This window comes from Carcharhinus amblyrhynchos, chromosome 12 (genome assembly GCF_965287045.1).
Source record: "Carcharhinus amblyrhynchos chromosome 12, sCarAmb.v2.hapA, whole genome shotgun sequence".
In the NCBI taxonomy this organism is placed as follows: Eukaryota; Metazoa; Chordata; class Chondrichthyes; order Carcharhiniformes; family Carcharhinidae; genus Carcharhinus; species Carcharhinus amblyrhynchos.
In genome coordinates this window covers 75,396,468-75,423,748 of record NC_137335.1, presented here as the reverse complement: position 1 = coordinate 75,423,748, position 27,281 = coordinate 75,396,468, and the positions used below count along the sequence as shown (strand labels likewise).

The following is a 27,281-nucleotide window of genomic DNA, read 5'->3' as shown; positions in this document are numbered from 1 at the left end:
GCCGTCAAACGCTTGGCACTTACCTCTTCACTGATGGAGCGCCTGAATCGGAAGCATGTCCATTTCAAGCCAATTCTGAATTGGCAAATGTGGTGGTAAAGGGGAAAGCGCAGGTAAGGTTGGGCATGCAATCCATTAAGTCAATTTAAATGCATGCAAATGCATTTAAATGGTCGTTGTGCCTGATTCAGGTGCGGTTCCAAATGTGGCCATTTTCAGGCCTTGGTAAAGTGGGAACTGGTGCAGAGGCAGCTGCAGATTACCCTACTCGCCTCACGCCCGGCTTTACTAAGTTTTCACACCCGAAAATAGGCGCAACCTGACAGTAAAATCGGGCCCTCTAAGTCACTTGCATGTTAACTGCCTTGGCATTTGGCTTCACTTCTTCTATAAGTTAAACTCTTAGAAGCAAAAGGGATAAATTGATCATCACCTTCAAATTACTTGGCAATTGTACCAAATAGCAGAACTTATCAGCACAGAGCACATGGTTCCAGATCTTTTAAGTAGATCACAGAGGTAGACTTGAACTTGCGATTTCAATGTTGTGTGAAATGCATTTAGATTATTTAAGCTCTTTAAGCAGCTCATTCAATTGCATGTTCTGATAGCAATTTGTCAGGAGGAAACCCAAATACGGTCACTGCGTTATGAAGGCCCCATCAAGCTTCAGCCTCTTGATAAAATGCTGATGCTTGTGAGTCCATTAGCTGAAAATATTGTAATTCTTCCCTACTGCATATCAAAGATAGTCACCCTGCCAGATGGGAACAGAAATGCTCATTGTGTGGATCATGTGTTTTTCTTTAAAAGAAATCAGACCACCAAGCATATTGGAGCCAGTTTTCTTTTCATTAAGCACAGGGGCTGCAGAATATCAATTAGGGCTGTAGTTCATTTTGTGTTACGTATGTTTAAATGGAATTTTAAGAGTAGCCATTGATTTTACCAGGGCTAACATTTGATATGCTTGTTACTTTATTTGTTGGTTGGAATATTTATTAGCCTTGAGGCATGTTACTTTACTCGATTTAAAGTGAACATTTTTTTAATCGAGTTGGGTTGCTCATGCATTTAGATTGCTGTAATGCATCCCATTTATTGGTGTAAGCATGATAAATTTCTCCCAGTTATTTAGGACTACATTCAAGGGATACAAGCCAAAGAAAAAGGCCATTCAGCCTAATCAGACTATGCTGGCAGTTATGCTCCATATTCTCCCATTATTCCATCTAAATTTATTATCACAATCCTCTATTCTCCTCTTCATAAGCTTGTCAGGTTTCCCTTTACATGTATCTGCAAACTTAACATATCAATATTCTGTATTATGTCACAGAAACTAGGCAGGTAGTTATACTCAATCAATTCCAAAGAGTTGCAGGTTCAATCTTTTAAAGTAAGCTGCGGAATTCTGCTGCCAACCAAGTATTACCCATTTGCTTGGATCGTGGAGTGCCACTGACAGCAATAAACCATAACTGTTGTCAGCATTGAACTTTCATCTGCCACTTTGTGTGGTGCCATGCTGGCTAACTCTCTCAGCCCACCATACCTACAGTTTCAGCATATGAAGGAGGCCTCATCAGCATAGGCCAACATAGGCAGTATATTGTAATTCTTCCCTGCTGCGTATCAAAGATAGTCACCCTGCCAGAATTGCGATACATTTTGCTTCACAAAATGTACACTCCCTATACCTCCCCAAACCATGTGATCTCCTGGGCGAGATGAAAAATCAAATTAAAATCCAGACTAATTTGGGGGAAATTTCTGTCTGACCCATCTAGGTGATCAAAACTAGTCCAGGTGATCACTCTTGCCCTCAGGTTACTGATGTTACCTACATTTCTTTAAAAGTGTAACAGCCATAGTTTGAGGAATTTGGCAAATTGGCACGACTGCACATGTTATCCTCTTGTTCTCAGCTAGGAATGGCACTAGGTTACCCACAGATGAGGGAAAAAGTGTATTTAGATGGATACTTTTTAGTGCAGGCACCTATACAGCCATTGTGGAGTTTTAAGCCATCTTTGTCACAAAACGCCAATGTTTTAGCTTTGTATATTTGAGTTCAAATGCTGGTTGAGACACAACACTTTGTTTCACAGCTAGCAATGCATAAAGTCATTCTACTTGTGCTGTACATTCTAATTGGGTGGCACAGTGCCAGGGACCTGGCTTGAGTCACTGTCTATGTGCAGTTTGCACGATCTCCCCATGTCTGCGTAGGTTTCCTCCGGGTGCTCCAGTTTCCTCCCACATTCTGAAAGACGTCCTGGTTAGGCGCATTGACCCGAACAGGTGCAGTAGTGTGATGACTAAGGGGGATTTCATAGTAACTTCATTGTAATGTTAATGTAAGTCTTTCCTTTGTGATTAATAAACTTTAAAACTTTTACTTTAATTTTGTGATGAGTATTAAGTTGCAACACATCAAATCACAATCCTGACTAAATATCCAGTGTTTCCACAGGATTGTGTAGGATATAGAGCACGGAAACATGAATGTTGATCCAACTGAACCATGCTGATGTTTATACCCCACTTGAGCTTCCTCCTCTTTTCCCTTGCCTAAAACTATTAACGTAACCCTGTCTCCCTTGTATGCTTAATCTCCGTTTAAATGCATTATAACTATTCGCATCAGCCACTCCCTATGGAAGCGAGTTCCACATTCCCACCACTCTTTGGGTAAAAAAAATCTTCTGAATTCTCTATTGGATTTCTTGATGACTGCAGTAAATTATCTTCAAAATTATGTTTGCATTCCTGAAAATAACGACTTTAAGTGAATCAAATGTTCCCATCGAGATCAGTGTGAAAGCCAGAGCTGGGTTCCTTCAGACATTTCTGCTTGTTGGCACAGTGGTTAGCACTGCCGCATCACAGTGCCAGGGGTCAGTTCTGGCCTTGGGTGACCGAGTGGAGTTTGCACGTTCTCCCCGTGTCTGCGTGGATTTCTTCCGGGTGCTCCGGTTTCCTCCCGAAGTCCAAACATGCGCAGGTTGGGTGGATTCGCCATGTTAAATTGCTCCTTGGTGTCCATAGATCTGTAGGTTGGGTGAATTAGCCGTGGATTATCCAGGGAAATGAAATACACAAGTTGAAATACTGTGCCATATGTGTGCAGCCCTATGCATTCTTATGTGAAAGAACTTGCAAAGTAAAATGCACCACTAAATGACACAACCAAAGCAGTTGTATTCTTTTTGAATGTTGCAGTAAGTTCAAATGGCCGACTTCTGCTTCTAAATCCTGTTTCTAAGGTTTGTTTACAAAGCAAGTTTGTACAATTCTCCTCACAGGAAAAGGGAAAAGCATAACAAAACTGGGAAACGTTTTACTCTTTACAAAAGCCACCAGTGACACAATAAAACTAATTTCAAAATGAAGACTTTTAAATAGCTATTTAAAATGTTTCCATCATGGTCAACAGGAACAATTTTAATTTGATTTTGCAGCTGTGACTGCATGGATTCTATGGGTTACTTTGGCTGTAAAATAAGACAAATCTGTAAACTATCAGTTGTGCTTGTGAAACCAGTATGTTTTTTTCAAATTCAAACGTGGTAATTGTGTTGCTGGATGTTAACTTTTAAATTTGGTTATAAAGGAAAACACTTAGCTAAAAGTTCAAGGGAGTTAAATTATGTGTGCTTTTCAGTGTTGATTTATGGAATTAAGGGCTGCTGGAAAATAAACATTGGGAGTATTTGGTATGTTTGAACCAGTGTGGAGGCAGGAGGTTGACCTGGATTACTGGTGTCCAATAATCCAAATTACTAGTGTCAAAAGTAGAAGCACCCATTTTATCTTTGCAAATTATAAATTAGTGAGCATCTTCTGACATTTCATTATATTTTGCCAGTTTTGAGTAAAGTTTGTTTTTTGTTGAATACAAAATTGAGATTTGGGGGCTGTGATTAGAGATGGCAGGAGTTAAAAATAGCCCGGCCGACCTGCATGCCAGTTCCTTGGCTCCAACCCACCAACCTAACTGAGGCAAATTACAGGAAGCTGATTGAATGTTCCTGTTATCAGCCTGCAGGTTCCTGCAAGCTGAAACCAGTCAAATCCTGTTGAGCAATCATGCAGAATTAAAGATTAGATTAACTATTTAATTTTAAAGCCAAATAACTTGACATCATTTGTTGGGATTAATTACTCTTGAGCTCTCTTCAGAATACTACAAGAAGTGCTGTACATCTATTATAGGTCACTGATGAGAGTTTTAAATCATTGTCTGAACCAATGCCTGTAAACCATCGAGAAGACAAGGATATTCATATGTCTGACTATTGTTCAGAGAACCTGGGCAGTCCATTCTTTATTTCATTTCTGTTCAGGCAATGGTAACCTCTGTAAATGAATACTCTTCACAAGTGATTTTGGCATTGGTGGAGTCAGCGCAGGCAAGTGTAGGTTTGTGCGCCTCTATATAAAACAGTATGGAATTGATTATTTTCACTAAATAAGTAGCTCAAGGGAGTTCAAAATTCAATAGTTCAAAGATTGCCCTTTTTTTTGGGCTGAAATATCCAAATGTACATGAAGTAATGAATAATGACACCAAGATTGGTGGAACGGCAAATTGCGCGGAGGGTGTGAAGAGTCTGCAGAAGGATCTAGATAGGCTGGGCGAATGGGCCAGGAACTGGCAAATGGAATTTAATGTTGGCAAGTGCGAGGTGGTCCACTTTGGTAGGAATAATGGTAGGAAGGACTATTACTTACGTGGCGAAAAACTGCAGCAGGCGACGGTGCAGAGGGACCTCAGGGTACTTGCGCATGAGTCACAAAAACCCAGCCTGCAGGTGCAGCAGGTGGTCAGGAAGGCTAATGGGATGCTGGCCTTCATAGCGAGGGGGATTGAATATAAAAGTAGGGAGGCCTTGCTGCAGCTGTATAGGGCACTGGTGAAGCTGCAGCTGGAGTACTGTGTGCAGTTTTGGTCGCCGCGCTTACGCAAGGATATTTTGGCCTTGGAGGGAGTGCAGAGGAGGTTTACTAGGCTGAAACCAGAGTTGAGGGGGTTGAGCTATGAGGAGAGGCTGAATAAACTAGGCTTGTACTTGTTAGAGTTTAAAAGAATGAGGGGAGATCTCATTGAGACGTATAAGATGATGAATGGGATGGATAGGATAGAGGTGGAGAGACTCTTCCTGCTCAGAAAGGACAGTAGGACTAGGGGGCACAGCCTCAAGATAAAGGGGGGGTGGTTTAGAACGGAGTTGAGGAGGAACTTCTTCACTCAAAGGGTGATGAATCTCTGGAATTCTCTGCCCGTTGAAGTGGTGGAGGCTGCCTAGCTAAATATTTTTAAGACGTGGGTTGATGGGTTTTTGATAAGCAAGGGGATTAAGGGTTATGGGGAGAGGGCGGGAATGTGGAATTGAGCCACGACAAATCAGCCATGATCTTATTGAATGGCGGGGCAGGCTCGAAGGGCTAGATGGCCTACTCCTGCTCCTATTATGTTCTTATGTTTATAATATAGATGCAAGCATCTTTGAAACCAGCATTGTGGGACAAGCGAAGGGACAAGAAAGCTGCTGCATATATCTTCTGTTATCTAGAAGGCTCATATTTTTAGTTTTATGCTTTGTTGAGTCCCTAGGATGATTAGTTGTGCAGCAGATGAAGCAAAATAGCAAAAAGTAACACAGGAAATTTGCAATTTGCTCACATACAGGTAAATGTTTTTACTTTTATCTGTGTGGATGCAAGGATATCAAGGCTAATACTTTACATTAGATCACTTAGCAGTGACACCTTATAGCTTCATGCGTGGCACTTGTGGCAGAACCTTCCCCTCAAGGATTGGCCTCTTTAACTATCAATAAAGGTGCATCATAAAAGATAACCCATTATTGGCTACATGTCCATTAACTCAAGAACAGCTTCTTCTCTGCTGCCATCAGACTTTTGAATGGACCTATCATGCATTAAGTTGATGTTTCTCTACACCCTAACTGTAACTGTAACATTACATTCTGCACACTGTCCTTCTCTGAACAGCATGATTTGTCTGTATAGCGCACAAAAAACAATACTTTTCACTGTATACTAATACGTGTGATAATAAATCAAATCAAAATAGATGGACAAATGCTAATGCTGGGAAACAAATCACATAATGAGTGTACATAAACTAAGAGAAGGATATTGCAGTAAACCATACTACTACTGTCATATTTATACTTGTGGTTTTGTGACTGGACAAATAATTCTGTGATAATCGTATTTCTTGATATCCTGAGAGGATGCTGTTACTATTTAGTTTGTTAAATGGAAGGTTATTAGGTATTTGACGGTACTCTTCTGCTTTCCATTAACCTTCTTGGATGACTGTAGATAATACCTATTTTCCCAAATACTATTTCATGGTTTGTAATAATGCAAAAAGCCGGTTTATTTGATCAGCCAAATAGTCAAAACACAAAATTGCTTAAATTTTGGATTCTACAAGCTGCTACAGAATTCTTCATTCCACGCATTATGCATTTCACTTGACCTTTCAAGCATTTCTCTTAACCATTTTTTCAGGTGTGAAGCGGTTGCCTATGGCTGAATTAAATGAGCTTCTGGAGGAGATCGAGACCGCAATAAAAGATTACTCAGAGGAGCTGATTCAACAGCTAGCCTTGCGTGATGAGCTTGAGTTTGAAAAAGAGGTGAAAAACAGCTTCATCTCCATACTCATTGAGGTCCAAAACAAACAGAAGGAGCACAGGGAAACAATGAAGAAGAAAAAGAAACAAAAGAATGGAAGCCCGCAAAATGGAAAGCAGGAAAAAAGTCACATGCCAGGAACGGTGAGTCATGGCTAGATTACTATGAGAACAAAGCTCTCAGCATTATCAGGGATTAATGTGCATTTTTTATTCAAATAATATTAAATCAGCAAACTATTTTGCAGAATATGCGGTGACTTTTTCCCCTATTTATTTGTGGAAGGAAGGTTATTGAGGAGCACAATTAAAAACATTGACTAATTGCATCCAGCAACGCCTTATTGTGGCATGTAGCAAGCCAGCTTTCTCTCCTGTGAGGACAGTCTTGAGGGAGGAAGCAGAGAAGAAAACATTAATTTGAAACTTCATGGCTGTAGCACTGTTTGATCTATTGGCAGGGGAGATGGTGCTATCGTATTAGTTGACTGCAAGCTGTCAGAGATGTGCTTTCTTTATTTCCTCAGATAGAATAATAATGAGAGAAGGGGGATACACACATAACAACATGGTTTTGCTGCAGGTTTATCTAATGCACTATTTTAACTCCCATTTTAATGTTCGGACATGGATAATTTTAAGACTCCAATTGCTGCATTAAATCAGTTGTGCTGTCAGATTTTATCATTTTAATTTTTTTATACAGCCGGGCTGACAGCTAAGGAGATGAAAGTTTATTTACAGGACCCAAATCAAATGATTTTCTTTTATGTTCGTAGAATGAATTTCCAGATGAAAGTATTGAGAAGTGCATGACTGCTTCTAATAGATGTTCCAAATTGTGTTGGGGCTCCCAGTGCACCAAATCCTCCCCATTACCACTTCATGGTAGCAAAGTTGTCTGTGCATGAGCTTACCCAAAGTTGTTTAAATTGCATCTGATTTTCTGGACGTGGACCTTCTTCCATGTTGTCACGTTGACTGGTGTTGCAAAAGCTGTACGGACCTTTTGTCATCAACATCCATGACTGATAACACAAATAAACCACTAAGCAAATTCAGTGAATTAACATGTCAAAGAAATCAGCAGTACGTGATGGCAAAACTAGAATGTTTCCTTGGAAGAAGAAAGATAGTTTTGCACCTGTTCTTATGCATGTGAGCAGTCCTCAATGTCAAAATGAGGACTTTGTACTATTTCTGTTTCTCAAGTGAAAAAGCTTTCAAGTTGATCTGCAACTACAGCTCCTTCCCAGGGAGATTTTTTGATTAGTATTTTACAGACAGAATCATGTCATCAAAACTCTTCGTTTAGTTATTTGAGATGCCTTGTTCTGCCTGTGCAGTTATCAAACACAGCTCCCTGTATTTCAGCTTGTCAAAATGCAGATAGTTTCCTCCTGCATCTTCCAAAAGCTAATAAAAGATCAATTCATATAATAGATATGATAAGTGGGTCTCTTTTTTTCCTCCCAGCATCATTTTTCAGATGTATTTTTAAAAATTTCTTCACTCTGTTTTGGAGTGCTGGCTGGTTCATCTTTTCAACCTGCAGGGAAGTGGCAAAATTATTTCGATCGAGGCAAGCAAGTTTCAATGACAGTGCCTCCGGAATTCAAACTTAAGGCAGGAATTCTCCAGCCCCGCTGCGGTGAATGGAGTTTTGGCTTGGCACCATATTCTCCGTCTCGCTTGCAGAGATGGTGGGGTGAATCAGATTAGAGAATCCCAGCCTAACACTTTAATTGAAGGTTTAAGCTTCAAATAGATTCTTCTTTGTTGTGAGATATCTGTCATCCATTAATTTAAGCTGATTGATTCCCTACAAAGTAAAGGATAGGAAATAACATACTTGGAGCTAGCACGTCCTACTCAGAGTACTGTATTATTTGGTAAGTTAATTTTGTGTTTGTTATTTTTTGTCTTTTTGTGATTCCCAACTCCCCTATTCCAACCATCTAAAATGGATAGCAATGACTTTGATAGTAGATCGCAGATATCTTCATCCCTGTGATGACCTTCTATCCAAAAGAACTAGAGCAGTGGTAGTATAGAACATCAAAACCCTAGCTGCATGCCAGCCTGTTATGGATCAAAATCCTATGTAATTATGGAATTTCCTATCCAAGACCATTATTAGGTAGCCCAAGAATTGGAGCCATTCAAGGAGAAGATCCAATGCCATTTTCTCAAAAACAATTACAAAGAAAGCCTTAAATGAGTATTAATGATAATGCCACCAGTAGGAAAGCAGTGTTGATACTTCTGTTTAAAAGTTTAAACTGATTAGATATTGTTAGACCAACAGTTCCATTTAGAGTCTTTCTGATTGTGTGCCTGGTTTTCCTGGGTCAGTGCAAGCATGCACGCTTAACAGTACGGCACACTTTGCCACTATTTCCTCCCAGCAATACAATGTTGTCATTACTCTGCTTGTGCATCCTGACCAAAATGTCTGTGCCAATGCAAAATGATGGCCACCACAGTGTAGCCAACTTCCATGAAGGCTGGTAACATATAGCTTACTCTTCATAGAATCTTCATAGAATACCTACAGTGCAGGAGGAGACCATTCGGCCCATCGAGTCTGCGTCGACCACAATCCCACCCAGGCCCTATCCGCATAACCGACATATTTACCTTGCTAACCACCCGACACTAGGGTTGATTTAGCATGGTCAATCAACCTAACCCCCACACCTTTTGGATTTTGGGAGGAAACCGGAGCACCTGGAGGAAGCGCACGGAGAGAATATGCCAACTCCACACAGACAGCGACCCGAGGCTGGAATTGTCACTGGCACTGTGAGTAGCAGTGCTAACCACCGTGCCACTGTATCATCCCGAACATCAGCTGCAATATCAAAGTGGCTTCTTACAAAGAGAGATATTAGGCAAGATTTTCCAGCCTCACTCGCCCTGAAACTCTCAAATCCCACTGGAGGTCAACGACCTTTCCATGGTTCGCTCCTTGCCCGCTCCTATTCCTGTGGCGGACGGGATGGTAAAATTTCGGTCATTAAGATGGTCACATGTTGAAAGTGTTTCAACAATGTCAGTTGACAGAGCAGTGAATATGCCACGTAGAGTCTGCTTTATGTGAACTAATTAGATTATTTCAAATGATGAGAATTATCAATCTGCCTCATCTCCACCAGTTTTGCTATCAGAAGTTCTGTCGCTTTCATATTCTTACAGCTTCTTGTTCACAGCCATGAAAATCTTCAAGGATGGAATTTAGAAAGAAATTTTAAAAACCCCTCAAATTCATTCAATTTTTGGAAATGAATGGAAGTATTCAGATGACAAGATATATTTCTGCATCAAAGTTGAATTCTTAAGATTATTTACTTTTCTCTGATGGTCAATGTATCATGTTATAATTAGTGTTATATTCAGGTGAATTTAACTAAATAACTCAAAAGTGAAGTTGAGAAATTAGATGTGATCCCTTATTTATTATATCACAGTGCTGATTACAGTGATACGGCAATTATTTTTCCACACAAATGATGCAGAGGTTCTGATTTTTAAAGATAAATTCTAGATTCGGAAACATGAAACTTGCTGGCAGGATTTTAATTTGGGCTTGTTAATAAAGTGTGTATTTTTCAACATTGTAAAGGTGATCTTTTAATGTCTGGTTTAATGCTTTATGTTTAATAGTTGGTCCTCATCTTGTATCTTCTTGCTCTTGTCCTTGCTGTGTGTGTTGGTTGCAAGCCTGTGATTTCATGTGCTCTTTCTCTGTCCTTTTTCTGCTTTCTGCTGCTTCAGCGTTTCAGCATGGAGGGACTCTCAAATGTCATTCAGAATGGCTTTCGCCAGACATTTGGAAGCTCAGGTGGTGAAAAACAGGTGCATTGTATGGTTTATATTTTTATTTCCCTTCCGGTCACCTTATTTCACGTGGCTACTGCCCACTTCATTTGTGATCATACGCTGGGTTGATGCTACATAAATTTTATGTACACAGTTTCTCTGTTTATCCAATAAGATTAAAATGCTTTTGTAGAGTTGGGTCTCCCGCTAACATGGGAAAGAAAGCAGATCTTTTGTTGTACCTTAACAGCCGGCAATAATGACTGCAGGACAGTCTCTCAGATAGCAAGTAATTTGCTATGTCACCCCAATGGATCTCCCCTTGATGATTAGAAGATATTCCACTGATAACATAACAGCCACCAGGAAATAGCTTAGCTGTGAATAAGGAACTTTAATTCAACCATTAATTATCCTAAGAATAAATTCATTAGGGCAAATCTAATTCTTGACTTATAACAAACTTGGCATCTTGATTTAGAGCATGTTTCGTAAGTCGTGAAAAGTTTATTGAGGGAAACAAACAGCAGTACAGGTTAGGAGAAACACAGAAGCATAGCATGTCTGGTTGGTTGCCTGGCTGTGAAATGGTGCCATCTACTGGTAAAGAATGCTGCATGCCTTGCACAACCTGTTCTTTCAGTAATTACAATTTATGGAGATTTTTGTTGGCCAAAAATGATCAGATATGTTAACAATATGCAAATGAAGAAGTGACTGGACTGCTGAGTATAGGAGCATGAGTAGGCCATTTGGCCCTTTGAGCCTGCTCCGCCATTTGGTTGTGTTCTGAACTCTCCTTTCTGACTCCATAAATCTTGAGTCCCTTGTCTATCAAAAACCTTGAATAAATTCAATGGCTTAGCCTCCACAGCTATCTGGGGAAGAGAATTCCACATACTGACTGACCCTTTGCAAGAAAAAAATTCTCCTCTCATGCTTGCCTTAAAAAGGAAGACCTCTTATTCTTAAATGATCGTCTCTAATCCTAATCACCCTGAGAAGAGGATACACCTTCATATCATCTACTGAGCCAAGTTCCCTCAGGATCTTATGTTTCAATAAGGTAACCAACCGCTCATTCTTCTAAACTCAGTGGTACAGACCCAATCTGTTCAGTGTTTCTTGATAAGATGAGCTCCTCAACCCAAGAATGGGAACCTTCTCAGTAGTGCTTCTATATATATTTTTTTTCTCAAATAAACAGACCAAAACTGTATTCAAGGTGTAGTCTCACCAATGCTCTGTACAATTGCGGTCAAACTTCTTCCTTTGCAGTAAATGGCAACATTTCATTTCCCTTTTGAATCACTTGCTGTACCTGCTACTTCTGAAATAGCTCTCCAATTAAATAGTATATTGCTTTCTATTCTTCTGCCAAAGTGAATAACTTCACATTTTCTCTCGTTGTCCTCCATCTGCCAAATTTTTGATCGTTCACTTAACCTGTCTGTATATCTTTTTGGTGTCTCTGCCTGCTTTTGGCAACTTACTGTCCCGATCTATCCCAGTGTTATCAGCAAACTTAGCTACCAGACATTCAGTCTTGACACTGGTGATGACCTATTTATCCCTGCTCTCTGTTCCTGTTAGCTAGCTAATCCTTCACCCATGCTAAAATGTTACCCCCTACAACATGTTCTCTTTCAGCTTCTTATTTCCGGCAAATAACGCACAAGAACTTTTCAAACCCCTTGACCACCTCCACTCAAGGGCCAAGGGCATCAGATGAACAGAGAGAGCATCAGTTTCAACCATTCTCATCTGGCGTTTACACAAGGATTGTTTGATATATTTTGGGAGCAGGAATCCAAGCTTACATTGCCTTTTCTTGGCTGAAGATACTGAAGTCAACTGTAATGCATTTGTGTGTTAATCAAGTTAGAAGGCTCTGGGTTCACTTCTCTCTCCAGAATTTGAGCACAAAAATCAAAGTTGACACTCTAATACAGTGCCGAGGGAGTGCTGTACTCTCGTAGATGCTATTTTTCAGATGAGATGTTAAACCTCAGGTGGACATAAAAGATGCCATGACACTATTTCGAAGAACAGCAGGGTTCTGCTGTGTTCTGGCCTAAGTTTATTCCTCAATCAACTTTGCAAAGGCAGGATATCATCACATTGCTGTTTGTGGGAATTTGTTTGCTTGTTGCCATGTCTCTTTCTGCCCCTTACACGTAGAAGTGAGTTTAATAGCCAGTGAGATTACTGTATTATTTGAGTATAAGGAAGCACCTGGACTTTACTCAGCACCCTCAGGGCATTGCCAAAATCTAGAATTAGCTGTAATACTTCGATGGGTTTTGCTGTTCACGCCACAGTTCCTTTTTGAATCATGACACGTTCATATAAAGATGACAGAACCAGAGTTCTTGTCTTCATGTGAAGTTAAATAATGAAAATACTAAATTGACTGGCTGAGAATTATTTCTTGATAAATACTTGGGAATAGTTGGGAATATGAAGTGATTTGATAAATTAAAAAGTTCTTTGATCAGGATTATAGTTTGATCAGGTCTCCTGGGGAGAAAATTGCATCAAACGTTGTGCATTGAGGTTTACATTAGTCTTTTGCTTATTGATGAAATGTGAAAGTAATTTTCATCCTCATTTCACCAAAGAATGTTATTGAAAAATGTTGAAGTTGTTGTCTCATTTGACAAGAAATACACCTCTTTCATGATTTTTGGCATAAAAATATTTCCTATTAGTGCAATGGCAATATGTGAGAAAATTGTCGTAATTGTATTGGTCAGACCTGATGTCACCTTGCACTGTCCATGAATTCAAAGATGGTCCAACAAAGTAAGCAAAATCATGAGCTGTTTAACGTATAGTAAATGCTGAACCACATGTAGCTTGACAATTTGATGCCTTGATTAAAGGTGGCACTACCTCAGTGCAATGCTAAAAGAAGGTGCTTTGTGCTATATTTTCAACAGGACAATAGACTGAGGTTCCCTCTGTATGGCAGCACTGTTGTATGCAGTTGGGATGGAGTTATCCTGGGAGTCCTCAACTTTAACTTCAGATTCCATGAAGTGTCTCATTGCATCAGGTCAAACATGTGCAAGCCAGGAAATCAACCTTGAAGAGAGGGAGTGAGCGGGCGGGTGGTGCGAGCAGACGGGCGGTGTGAGTGAGCACCGGGCGAATCTACAAATTAGTTGTTGTTAACCTGGTGAAGCTACCACACGGGGCTATTTGCGAGCCAAATAACATAAGCAGCAAGTGATAGAACTAAGTGGTTCCATAACAGAACAGATCTAAGTTCTGCCACATCCAGTCATGAATAGCAGTGGATAATTAAAAAACTCAGTGGAGGATGAGGTTCCACAAGTATTCCCATACTTAATGATGGGGAGCCCAGCACATTAGTTCAAAAGATAAGGTTGAAGTACTTGCAACAGTATTAAGCCAGGAGTGTTGGGTGGATGGTCCATCTCAGCCTCCTCCTGGGGCTGCAGCATCATAGGTGCCAGTCTTTAGCCAGTTTGCTTAACTGCACATGAAATTAAGATATGACTGACAGCACTGAATACTGCAAAGGGTATGGGCCCTGACAATATTCTAGTACTAAAGACTTCCAGAACCTGTTGAGCTCCTAGCCAAGCTGTTCCAGTACAGCTACTGATTTCTACTTAGCAATATGGAAAATTGCCTTGGTATGTTCTGTAAACAAGAAACCGTACAGATTCAACCTGGCTGTTTACTGCCCCATCGGTATACTCTCAATCTCAATAAAATGGGGGAAGGGGTTAATCAACAGTGCTATCAAGTGGCACAGGACCGGGACAGGATTCAGGCTTGGGTTAACAGGTGAAAAGTAACATTTGCACCACACAAGTAACCAGGCAATGACCATCTCTAACAAGAAAGAGGATCTAGCCATTGCCCTTTGACATTCAATGGCAGTGGCGTCTGAGTCCCCAAGTGTTAACGTTCTGAGGGTCATTATTGAGCAGAAACTGAACTGAACTAGCCACATTAATACTGTGGTTACAAGAGCATATAAGTTAGGGATCCTGTGACGAGTAAATTGCTTCCTGATTCTCCAGAAACTGTCTCCCATTTATGAGGCACAAGTCAGGAGTGTGATGGAATAATCGGTATTCTACATAGTAGTAAGGCAATGGACAACAATAAACAGAAAATTAGAGAGGCGTGTAGCAAGGGTGCTACGGTGATCATGAGTGCCTTTAATCAACATTAAGTCAAGTTAGCAATAGTATTGTAGCAGATGGATTACTGGAGTGCGTGTGAATTTTTTTTAGACCAGTACGCCAAGAAATCAATGAGGGAACAGGCCCTCATAGATTTGATATTGTGCAATGAGAATGATTAATAATCTTGTTGTAAGGGGTCCTTTAGGGAACAGTGACCATAACATGATGGAATTCTTCATTAGGTTGTAAGTGAAGTAGTCCAATCCAAAACTAGAGTCCTACATCTAAACAAAGGAAACTATGAAGCAATGAGGGATGAGTTGGTCACAGTAGATTGCGGAACTTCATCAAAAGCTATGGCAGTGGATAGGCAATGGCTAATATTTAAGGAATGAATACGTGCGTTGCAACAGTTAATTCCTCACCTCAAGAATTCAGCTGTTCTGTCCATGTTTGAACCAAGGCTATAATGAGGTCAGGAGCTGAGTGATCCTGGCGAAACCCAAATTGGGCGTCGCTGAGCAGGAGCTGTTTGATGGCACTGTTGATGACCCTTTCCATCACTTTACTGATGATCAAGAGTAGATGGAAGGGGGCAGTGATTGGCCAGGTTGGATTTGTCCTGTTTTGTGTACAGGACATACCTGGGCAATTTTGCACATTTTCAGGTAAATGTCAGTGTTGTAACTGTACTGGAAGTGCTTGGCTAGGGGAGTGGCAGTTAATGTGGATAAATGTGAAGTTATCTTACTTTGTCAAAAGCCTTGCTGAAGTCCAAGTCAAATGCATTGCCCTCATCTACACACCTGGTCACCTCTTCAAAAAATTCAATTGTTGGTCAGACATGACCACCCCTTAACAAAACCAAGCTGATTGTTCTTGATTAATCCTTGCCTCTCCAATTCCGTTCTCAGAATTGCCTCCAATAATTTACCCAACACTGAGGTTAGACTGACTGGCTTGTATTTTTCCCTGGTTTGTCCCTTCCTTCCTTCCTCCTTGAATAATGGTGCCACATTGGCTGTCCTCCAGAGCTCCAGCACCTCTCCTGTGACCAGAGAGGAATGATTGTCAATTCTGTGCAGCTGTACATACTGTATGGTACTTATCAATCCTCTGAATAAATTGACGACACTCTGTCATTATGGCCCTTCAGTGGTTATAAATTCATGCATCCTCTTTTCTCATTGTTCCGTGTGGAGGAATACCTCCTGAGTATATTGTCTGTCTGCTATCGTGCTGTTCAGGTGCAGTAACAACTGTGATGTATGATAGTTATTTACCTGCATGTTTGGTGAATTTTGAAGGCTTGATGTTTAATGTCAGATGCTAATTTGACATTTACCAGTGTCTGAGTAAAAAGCATGTAATGGTGTAATTGAATTTAGTATGATTGGACATTACTAGAAGCTTTCCCTCAGCCTCTCCTCCCACTGGCTTTAGCCTGCAGCCAGTGGTGATTCAGACGGATTTGATGGATAAGTGCAACTTGTGTTACCAGTTATATCCTAATGTTATACATGGCAGATCACTACCATCTATTTCACTCTTTTTATGACAGTATTTGACAACAGTCATTCCTTATGAGAAAAAGGCTGGCCCACCATCTGTAGAAGATCTTCAAATCTTGACCAAAAGTGAGTATAAATGATTTTATAGATTCCAAATGTTAAACTGAACTCTGAAAACACTGAGAGAAGAATTTATTTTACCATTATTTCTAATAAATTATTATGTATTTTTTTATTCTCATAATTTACTGGGAGCAGATTGAATTACCCTTGTTCAATTGTGTTTAATTACTCATGTTAGTGAGCTAAAACCAATTCAAGTAAGTGGCAGAACTTAAGCTGTAATTTGATGACCCTAAATTGGTATACAGAAGTGGATAGTATACATAGCATTAGGTGGCCTTTATGATGGGTGCTGCCAGTAGATGGTCCTAAAGACAGAAAGGACCAATGGTTCAAAGCATTGCTGACTGAAAGTGCACCGTGTTTGAATTAACCAGAAACATATTTGCGAACTAGGTTCACTGTTCCCAAATATTGTCCCATTAAAATTTCAGGTAGCCCATTCGGTGCAGTTGAATTGGTGGTCCAGGACAGCACTGGACATACCTCTGGCACCATTATGGTACAAAAGATAGTCCCATGAAATTGGTTTATTGGTCTTATCTGGTTTATGTTGTTCCTGATTTATGCTTCATGATATTTACTACAAAAAGGGCTTATGTATTTAGAGGCTAAATCTGAATCAACCTGCAGTTTTAATGTATTATTGTTTGTTGCTAAAATAGTGAGCACAAAACAATTACTGATACAGTGCATTTATTCATGCCCATTTCCATTTAAATAGATTGTAATTTATAGTTGCGACTGCTATGTGTTTAGTCCTCTGATTATTTAAAATATTGCAAAAGATCTCTGTTCTTTGCCTATTGTACTTAGCTTTTCCTGAGTTAAGAAAGCATTAATTTGGAAATCTAATTGTTGGCATCTCCTTTTAAGTCCTTCAGGCAATGAAGGAAGATAGTGAGAGAGTGCCAAGCTTGCTGACAGATTACATTCTGAAAGGTTAGTGCAGAATTACTTTCTAAATTGTTCACTGATCCATTAATAAGTAAATTGCTGATAAATTTGGTCTGTACTTTGATATTGTCTTATATCTGCTTTGAAATTTATTGCAATGATCTCTAACATGCTTCAACTAATTCCTTTATTCAAACATGGTTATTTCAAAACGTATGGTGCGGTCCTGACCTATATTGAGACTGTCAGCATTTGTTAGTACAGGCAGAAGACTAAAATTTGCCGTATTTGATTACGTGAGATACTTTAAGATTTTGGTTGTGCATCAGCCAAATGTAAAATCAAGATCTGGTGACTATACTTAGAACTAATGGCCTACTAAAATCTAAGACTATTGAAAGCATTCTGATAGATCACTATCTTGCATCTTAACATAATTTTACCAGGTCAGAAAGGTAAACTAGTGATATCTTCTTGGATGTTAAACAGTCCATATGTTCATGGAGGTGTTTGGCAAACCATTTTTGCCAATAAATGATGAACACAGTGACATTAAAACACTTGCTGTGTTGCCAACTAATATTAACTGGAATTTGTGCAAGACCTGTTTGAGTACTATATTGCCATGTAAAGTGCTTACATTTAGGCAAAATTTGCATGGGGTTTCCCCAATCTCCGTTGGCCAGAAGTTCAGAGTTATCCCATGAAATGGTGATTCCTCAGAGACTCCTCTAAAATAATGGAGGGTAATCTGAAGAATTGCTGTGGATATTTTTGGTGACAATGATTAATGTATGCTGGTAATATTGTTACTCAGGCAGCTAAGTACATTTTTATAGGATCCTTTCTAAAATTGGATCTGAGTTTATTATTGGGACATGTTAATAGATATACTGTGTATCTTGCTCATTCTATAACTGATCTAGTAGTGTCTAATGCTTACACTGCATGTTCAGATGAAAAGATGTTTTATTTTCCAGCACTAATGACCAGTAAATCATGAGGCATGACCATGCCTTCAACTTGCTTATAAAAATTGGGGTGACCATTCAGAAGTGATTCTATGCCTGTAAAGCTTGAGGGCATCAAATACATTAATTACCGCACGCTGTTCCTCTTCTTTCCTTTCTGGTTTTATTTCCTTCCAAACTAGAAATAACTTATTAATTGTTATTCATGAATACAACTTAAAATGTAACTAGATTGTTGTCAAAGTGAAAGCTTGTAGCAGAGAAATTTCATTTGAAGGGTTTTCATCCTGTGACAGCGCTTCAAACACAAAGCCTTTCTCTGCATGCTACACACACAATGTGCATTATCTGGAAACAATATGGCATGTTACTAAGCAACCTTCATTGCCTAAAGGTGTACAACAGAAAGCTCTGATTACAGCACTGATTTGCTGTAAGCAAATTTGCCATTGTTAAGTTACTCTTCAGACACATTACAGCAAGCTAACTCTAATTGTTCAACACATGACAATGAAGATAAAGAGAAAAATGATTAATAAAAAGTAAAAGAACAGAGTAGAAAGCTAAATACACTTTGTAGAAAATTGTACCACGTAGACAGATGGATTTGTTCCCCCCATTGTTGTTGTGAACCTGTGGAAATGGATAATTCAGTCAGTGATAGTTTTGCAATTGACTTCTGGAAATATGGCCTATGTCTAATCATTTAGCCAGCGTTTTCAACCTCATGGTTAGGGCTGGGATGGCACTTCAATTTTTAAGGAAAATTCTTATAGATCGCCTTTACAACATTCATTGAATACCCACCCCCAGCCTACCTATACCCAAAGTGCATTCTACCTGACCTGACTTGAAGCTGCATGTAGTTCTGGAGATTAAAGCTTTCTTCATTGGTTTGACCTTCCCGGAGTGCAGAGGTGTATCCAGAAATGAGAACAGAAATGTCCAATATTACCCTGACGTAACAGCCACCAGCTCTGGTGCTGTTGATGGCTGTCCAAGATGACTAGTTGGAAGACCTCCAGTCATAATGGCCGTCTTCTTAGTCTTGTAAAAAGAAAAGACTTACCTTTTCACTGCCTTCAGGACTTGGGCCTTGGATTTTCTCAGACTGGAAGTGGATGCAGGAGCTAAGGAACCTGGATATATATACACATACATAAATCAGTGAAGATGGTCAGGTTGAGAGCATGATTAATAAAGCATACGGTATCATGGGCAATACTAATGGGGATATAGAGTACCAGAGCAAGGAGTTTATGTTAAACTTTTGTAAGTCACAAGTTTGGCCTCAATTAGAGTAGAGTGTCCAGTTTTAGGCATCACTCTTTAGGAAATATGTGCAAGATTTAGAGAGAGTGCAGGACAGATTCATGAGAATGGCTCCAGGTATGAGAAACTTCAGTTATGAAAGTAGATGGAGGAGGTTAGGACTGTTTTTCTCAGAGAAAAGAGGCTGAGAGATTTGATAAAGGTATTCAAAATTTTAAGGGATCTGGTCAGAGTAGCCAAGGAGAAACTATTTCCAGTCATGAAAAGATCAAGAATACAAATTCAAAGATGAGACACAAATTTAAAGTAATTGGCAAAAGAAGCGAAAGTCAAATGAGGAAAAATATTTTCACGCAGTGGTTGATTAGGGTTTGGAATGCACTGCCTGAGAGTGTGGTAAAGGCAGGTTCAATTAAAGCATTCAAAGGGGACTTACACTGTTATCAGAAAAGGAGGAATGTGCAGGATTATGGGGAGAAGGCAGAGAAATAGCACAGGATGAGTTTGTTCAGAGAGCTGGTGCAGACATGATCAGCGAAATGGCCTTCTGCACCGTTACAATTCTGTGAGAGCAAACTCCATCAGGGAACCCCCAGCAATTACGAGGGCAAAACAAAGAGGTGTAAACCCAGCATTTGAGGGCCCTCCCTCCTTACCATGCCTTGTACCTGGGAAGTAAGTGTGCTTGAGTAAAAGCAAGAGGTGGGAGGGTGATCACCTCCATAGAGTTATTCAGTGAGATTTAATACATGTAAAGGAACATTTTTAAATCCAGTTCAGAACTTCTTTGAATTGTTGAAAGTAATAGATAATCCAGAAGATATTTCCGAATAGAAGTGCTTCAGATGTCATTCTTTAAAGGTGTTCAAAATATCTTATAAAAAAAACTCACCAAACAGAATTGCAAAGATCCTAAGTGTATGGATGTTCAAAAGCAGTTGTAAAATTAATATCAGACTAATCCATTAGTCATTATGGTGATAGGAAGAGTGTGATTTTCTCCCAGAATACAGGTTTGAGTCTGTAGCCTATTTAACAACTCAGCTTTGGTTATGACAACCATGCAACCTTTCAGGTTAGCAATCAGACGGTACAGCTTTAGAGAACTGAGCTGCCCATGAATAGAGATAGTTAACATTTATTCCATTTTACACCTATGGGCTCCCTGTTGACCATTTCTGGTGATTAGTGTGGAAGGTCCAGAACTAAGCTTTGGCTTCCTTTCTGTTTGAGAACATACTGACCACATGGAGGTATATAGTTCCAGTGGGGATTCACTTCAAAATTGAAAGATCATTTGTGACACTAATAAACTCAAAGTCACCTAAATGAATTTAATAACAGTGGTAAAGTGGATTGAAAAACTGTTTTGGTCTTTAATTCTCTTCAGGTTTTTTTTCTTTTGTTGATTTTTGTTTCTGTTGAATTTACATTTTCTTTCCTCTTTTACCTGACTTTTCTTTGTTTTGCTTTTTTGTTGTGCTAGCGCTCGTATAAAGGCTGGATTGACTGAGGTTTGTGTATTTGTCTGAAGAACAGGGGGCTCTGGGATGTTTAATGTAACTAAAACTTGTATATTTATACAGTTCTTAGGAACTGGTATCCTGCTCATTTAACATGATGCAAAAGGATTTATTACTTGGATAGTGGGAGAGAGTTATGCTAATGAAGGGATTTCATGCATGCTTACCACCTTCCCAGACATTCTAATTAACTACCTTTTAACCAATTCATTGTTAATACAATGTATACCATACCTTGTGTTTCACTCTCAAGCAGATATGTTTCATCACAGCACTGCTAGTAGAAAGAGGTTTATAATGTAAACTTATGTAATAAGTCACCTGACTTCCTATTCTCCACAAAAAGTTGTTCTTTTTCTCTCACATATGCATGGCATTCTCTTTGGATGGGAAGCAGCAGCATTCATGCTGTGCTTTTATCTTCATAGATCTGGTACAGTTAGTGAGCCTTTTTACTAAATGAAAAATAAACTAGACATATAGTCACTGAAGTTTTTGGTATTGGGAGAAACCCTCACATCCTTTGTGGAATGACATGCCTCATCTTCGAAATAAATTACTTGGTTTCTTAACATCTGTAATAATTGAAGTCTCTAGTGATGTATAGGACAGCTAATTAGGGGAACTAAAGTCATTAATGGACTCTAAAGCTGGAATGTAAAATTGCTGCAGGATAATGAACCAACCTAGAGGTAAATCACATTGAGGGTGAGCTTTTAAGGCCCTGTATCTTTTTAATTAATATAAGGGCCTGAAGTGTATTCTCTGTCTTCCAGCAGACCAGATTCTCTACAATGAACACTAGCTCTGTGTTCTATTTGTGATTTTTTGGGTAGCGCTTGCATATGATTGGGAATGTGGCAGGGCAGGTGGATAAGGTGGTAAAGAAAGCTATGGAATCCTTTTCTTTATTGGGTGAGGTATCGAATACAAAAGCAAGGATGTAATGTTGGTCAGGCTACAGCTGGAATCTTGCTACAGTTCTAGTCATCACATTGTAATTGCTGTGGAGAGATTACAGAGGAGATTTACCAGAATGTTGCCAGGGCTTGAAAATTGCAGTTCAGAGGAAAAAGTGGATAGGCTAGTGTTGCTTTCCTTAGAACAGAGGAAACTGAATGGTGACCTAATTGAGGTATGCAAAATTATGAGGGGCCTAGATTGTGTAAACAGGAAAGATTTGTTGGCTCTAGCTGAGGACCAAATACTAGGAGGCATAGATTAGCAGAATGATTAGAGCGCATATGACAAAAAGCTTCCTCACCCAGAGGATGGTGAGCGTCTGGAATTCACTGCCCAAATTGGTTGCAGCAGAGATGCTCAATTCGTTTAAAAGGTACAAGAATCTATACCTGAAGGGTGGTAACCTGCAATGGCTATGGAGTAGGAAAATAGGATTAAAATGAGAGGCTAGTTTCTATTTATTTTTTGGCTTGCGTACACATGATGGTCTGAATGGCCTCTTTCTGAACCCTAACTTTTGTGTGGTTTCTGTGATTCTGTCTTGGTGCTTTTGGAAATTGAGAGCTAGGAATTCATTCACATAGCGCCAGTTATAACATTGTTCTTGAAGAATGCTGTGCAGGTAGCTGGTAGTAGTATTATGCCAAAATCTTTCTCCCCTGGTGAGTGTGTGGAGGGTGATGGAAGTTTATGATTACAAATTTTGAAACACTTTTTTCACTTTTCCATCAGGTTTAGTCTGGGATAGGAACCCTGAAAAACATTATAGCATCTTGAAAAAAACCAAATGAGCTTTCTCACAGCTCCCCTTTCATAGCAGATAAGCTTCTTTTTAGATGCTTCTGTCTTTCCTCCCCTCCTGCTGGCCCCAATTCTTCCTCACCAAACAAACTAAAACACATTCTTGGAATAGAAAGCACTGTAAATTGTGTAGATGGGAGGTGGAAAGTACTAAGGGATGGAAACTAACTAAAATGAGTAAGCAAAATGTTGAAAATTGGAGTTCATTGTGGGGAAATGTGAGATCATCCACTTCGGATCCAAGAAAGATGATTAAATATTTTGATGCAAGACTGAAAGTGGTGGAGTTTAGGTGTCTGTGTACACAAATCAGTAAAAGCTAGTGCACAAGAATGCAACATAATCAAAAAAACTAATGGAATGTTGGCCTTTATCTCAAGGAGGTTTGAATTCAGGATTGAGGAAGTGATTGCTTTTGTGTAGATCCTTGTGTCCTATTTGGACATGATGGGGGGTATTTTCCCATCCCACCCACCACAGGAATTGTTGTGGGCAGACCACACAAAGTCTGTTGACCTCAGGTGGGATTTTCCAGTTTTGGGGTGAGCATGGCCAGAAAATCCCAGCCCACATCTCAGATGGGTTATATTGGAGTGGATACGATGCAAATTCAGCAGAATAATATTGGGATTTAAAGGGTTGAATTATGGTGACAGATTTCATAAACATGATTTGTATTGCCTTGAGGATGTCTCCATCAAGCTGTTTAAAATTATAAAATAAAAATATTGTGAGTAAATCCAGAACACGAGAGGGTAAAATTTAAATTAGAGCAAGGCCATTTCAGGGTGAAATCAGAAAGCTTTCTTCCCCCCACACAAAAGATACTAGAAATCAGGCTCACCCCAAAACTGGAAAATCCCACCTGAGGTCAACAGACTTTGTGTGGTCTGCCCACAACGATTCCTGTGGCGGGTGGGATGGGAAAACTCCCCCCATCATGTCCAAATAGGACACAAGGATCGACACAAAAGCAATCACTTCCTCAATCCTGAATTCAAACCTCCTTGAGATTTGTATTTCTGTCCCCACAACACCTACTGCACCCCACCTAACTGTACACCTGTCTTGGAGGAGAATGTGCAATGGGTGGTATTCCCTTAAACCTGATGCCCTTCTTCTAAATGGTCGAATAACAGGTTTAGATTGTGCTGTTGATGGATCCTTAATGAGGTGCTGCAGTAAGGTGGCATGCGCTGCTGCTGCTGTAGTGGAAGGAGTGGACATGGAAGTTGGTGTATGATATGCTTCGTCCTGGATGGTGTTGAGTTTCTTGATCGTTTTGGAGCTGCACTCATCCAGACAAGTGGGAAGTATTCCATCACATCCTTGTGCCTTGTAGATGTTAAGACAGTCTTTGGGGAGTCAAGAAGTGAGCTACTCACTGCAGGATTCTCAACTTCTGACCTGATCTTGTAGCCATGATATTTATATAGCTGGCCTAGTTAAATTTCTGGTCAGTAATGACCAAGATGTTGGTACGAAATTCAGCAATGGTAATTCTGCTGTTTGCCAAGCGTGTGATTAGAATTGTGAGGTTATGCTTATCAGGATAGGCTGAATCTCTTCTCTTGAAAAGATAAGACTGAAGAGCGACCTAATGTCCATCTTTAAAGATGGAATTGGCAAAAAGAGATAGTGAATGTGTTTCCGGTTATGAGGAAGTGAAAAGCTAGAGGTCATCAATATGACACTCTCAAAAAATCAAATAGGAAATTTAAAAGAAATCTCTTTACCAAAGACAGTGGTGCAAATGTGGAACTTGCTACCATGTAGGGTAGCTAAGGCAAATGGTATATATTTAATGGCATGGTAAATGGTATTTAATATGGATGTATTTAAGGGGAAGTTACCTAAATGTATGAGGAAGAAAGAAATAGAGGGTATGCCGTTAGCTAGTCAAAGTTTGAGTGGAGCATGAAGAATGGCATGGACTGGTTGGTGCAGATAGCCTGTTTCTGTGCTGTAAATTCTGTGTAATTTCCAATTCTACTAATAATGTGCTTCTATTCTTTTTGCAGTGCTCTGCCCAACTTAAAGCCAGCACTTGTTTCTTCACACCAGAGGGACATGAAGATCGCATTCTGCTGACTCCCATGAAGAGAAAAACACCTTTATTTTCCCATGCTTCCCAGTCTACTAATTTATCTTATCCTAGAATGTCTTGCTTAGCTTGTCCTATTTTAATCTCACTAGTCCTCAGAGTAGTTTTATCGCATGGCAGTGAAGATTTCTCCCCCCCCACCCCAGACATCGTAGCGACAGTGTTAGACAACCTGCCTGCAGGTTCAAGTGTTACCACCATGCCCCAGTGCAAACCCAGCTGGTTGTTTTTACCAGAGCGTAGAACAAAAGAACAGCTGTACAGTTTTAACCATGAGTATTGTATTAGCAGCGTAATATCTATTTTTACAATGTGTAGGATCTAGAGAAGTTAACTTTTTATCATTAAGGGAAACTGTTCAAGCAACAGTGGATGTAAATAGGCTCAAGAATTTTAACCAAACCCATAAAGCAGCAGACCTGTATTTTATTATTTATTCCAATTATGCTAATTTTCAAAAAGGGAACAAATAATTTAACTGCACTACTGAGGGACCCTGTCACATCATGGCTCCTGAATTGCAGTGCTGACTAATAGCCCTTTTTGGGGGTTTTAAACGAGTGCCAGGTTTGAAAATGTAATAAGTACCCAAGTTGCTGCTGATTGCAAACAAACAGAATTCTGTAAATTTGTGTGATCTGTTTATGAACATCCCCCCAGAGATGGGATTTGAGACCACATGTTGTAATGAAGGAGGAGCTCATCTGCCAATAGATTTGCTTTTTCTGCCAAGCAACTCAATTTAGATTGTACACTGCAAAATGTTATTGAAGAATTACTCTTATTGGTTACAAAAGCTGAGACCTGGTCCTTCCTCTCCCCACCTTCAAAAACTGTCCCTCGCTTGGGTATTTTTAAAGTATATTTTCATAGCAATGTGACCATAATGCTATCGATATTGGCCTCCATTGTGCTTTTGTTGTGTCTTGAAAAAGATCTTTTGGAAGCTCATGTTTATTTGAGGAGAGTACTGAATTCTTTTAGGTGTAAAATGGAAGCTGAGATAGGCCAACAAAAGCAGGGAGGCTGAAATAAAAGTGAGCATCAATTGGCTACAACATCTTTGTTTACTACACGAAAAGGAAGTGAGTTTGATTTGTGAATTGTGCCAGCTGAATCAGAACGCTACTCAACCCAAACCGGACCCAGCATGCAGGCTTCTGTTTGATGGATCATATTGTTGAATGTTTTGTATTCATCCCGTGTCTCAGTTCATCAAAACATACTGATTTATGCTAATCATGTGCAATGAATGTTAATAGGTTCATCATTAGCAGTCTAGTTAAATTATATATTTCTTAATGGTAGACGTAAGAGGATATTATTGTGAATGTGTTTAGCCCATATGTAAATTAAAGGCAGCATGCTAACCATGATTGTAAACTGTGTACGTACTGTGGTTTTCAGTTAAGGTATAATAGGATTTTTTTAAAGAGCTGACTGTACTCCTTTTCTCATTTATCCCTCCTTTCTTTGCCTTTCACTGCCAAACTTATCAACAAAAATGATGATAATTAAACCCCTAAATGTGACTGAGAATCAGTTCACACTATATCGAACCCCAGTGCATGCAGCGGTTTTGAAGTGGAAGTCCAGATTTAATACAGTTGCTCGCAAGTTTGGCTGGTGGCTCCAGTGAAGTGACTGCTGTGTGGGAAGCAGAGCCTTGTCGTTGTACTGTACCCATCACATGAGATTTACAGAAGAGGAAAGTAGACATGCACAAAGCATACAAATTAAAAGCTGGTAATGCTACATTATTCGAGCTGCATGAGCAATTACTCTGAAACTATGCTGAAGCACATCACCTTCTAACAGTACCTGTCTGTTGAACCAAGCATGCCTGTGTATACACATGCTGTAATAACCCTGTAACTTGGTATGGTTTTCTTTTGAGCTGTGAAATAACTGACCTTGTGGCAATGTTTTTGTTAATTCTCATGTAGATTATCAATATTTTTTAAGTGGCAGTAGTCTTAATTTATTATTCCTGTACCTTTGGCAGCTTGTAAAGTTTGTGGCAGTAATTTTATTTCATATTGCAACTCTTTGAGAACAAATAAACTTGATTTACACATTTTGGAGTATGGTGAAAATGTGCATTGTAGAGTTTTTATCAAAGCAAAGATTCTCGGTGCCATGATAATAAAGTAATTGTGGTAGTGGAATCCAATGTTGGATATAACATTGGGTCACCTGACCTTGGGGGGGGCAGGTGGTGAAAGGTCAGATGGCTCATGTATGAGAAGATTGCAGTAAGGCTTGAATATACTGTGTCTATTTTTATTCAACTGAAACTAGTCTGAAGTGTACACTGTACCCATGGGGTCGCCTGACCTGGAGGTTTGAAGGTCAGGTAGCACATGTAAGAGAAGGTTATAACCCTATGTTCTTACATAACAAGGCTGCAAATGCCTTGTATTTGTGTGTTCATGCTTTGAAAAATGTGTTGGT

The 27,281-nt window shown here is 39.6% G+C and overlaps 1 protein-coding gene across 3 annotated transcripts in view; it reads left to right on the top strand.

The window, feature by feature from the left end:
- The window catches only part of LOC145351109 (fasciculation and elongation protein zeta-2-like), a 128,638-nt gene extending 101,734 nt beyond the window's left edge, over window positions 1-26,904 (top strand). The window contains exons 5-10 of one of the 3 annotated variants that reach the window (XM_080200738.1): window positions 6,550-6,818; window positions 10,452-10,532; window positions 16,224-16,299; window positions 17,173-17,238; window positions 20,923-20,950; window positions 24,745-26,904. In XM_080200738.1, the coding sequence (XP_080056864.1) occupies window positions 6,550-6,818; window positions 10,452-10,532; window positions 16,224-16,299; window positions 17,173-17,238; window positions 20,923-20,933 (503 nt within the window). In that variant the 3' untranslated portion in view covers window positions 20,934-20,950; window positions 24,745-26,904. The remainder of the gene's footprint in view (window positions 1-6,549; window positions 6,819-10,451; window positions 10,533-16,223; window positions 16,300-17,172; window positions 17,239-20,922; window positions 20,951-24,744) is intronic. The other 2 variants (XM_080200737.1, XM_080200739.1) reach the window with 2 other exon arrangements.
- The last annotated feature ends 377 nt before the right edge of the window (window positions 26,905-27,281 follow it).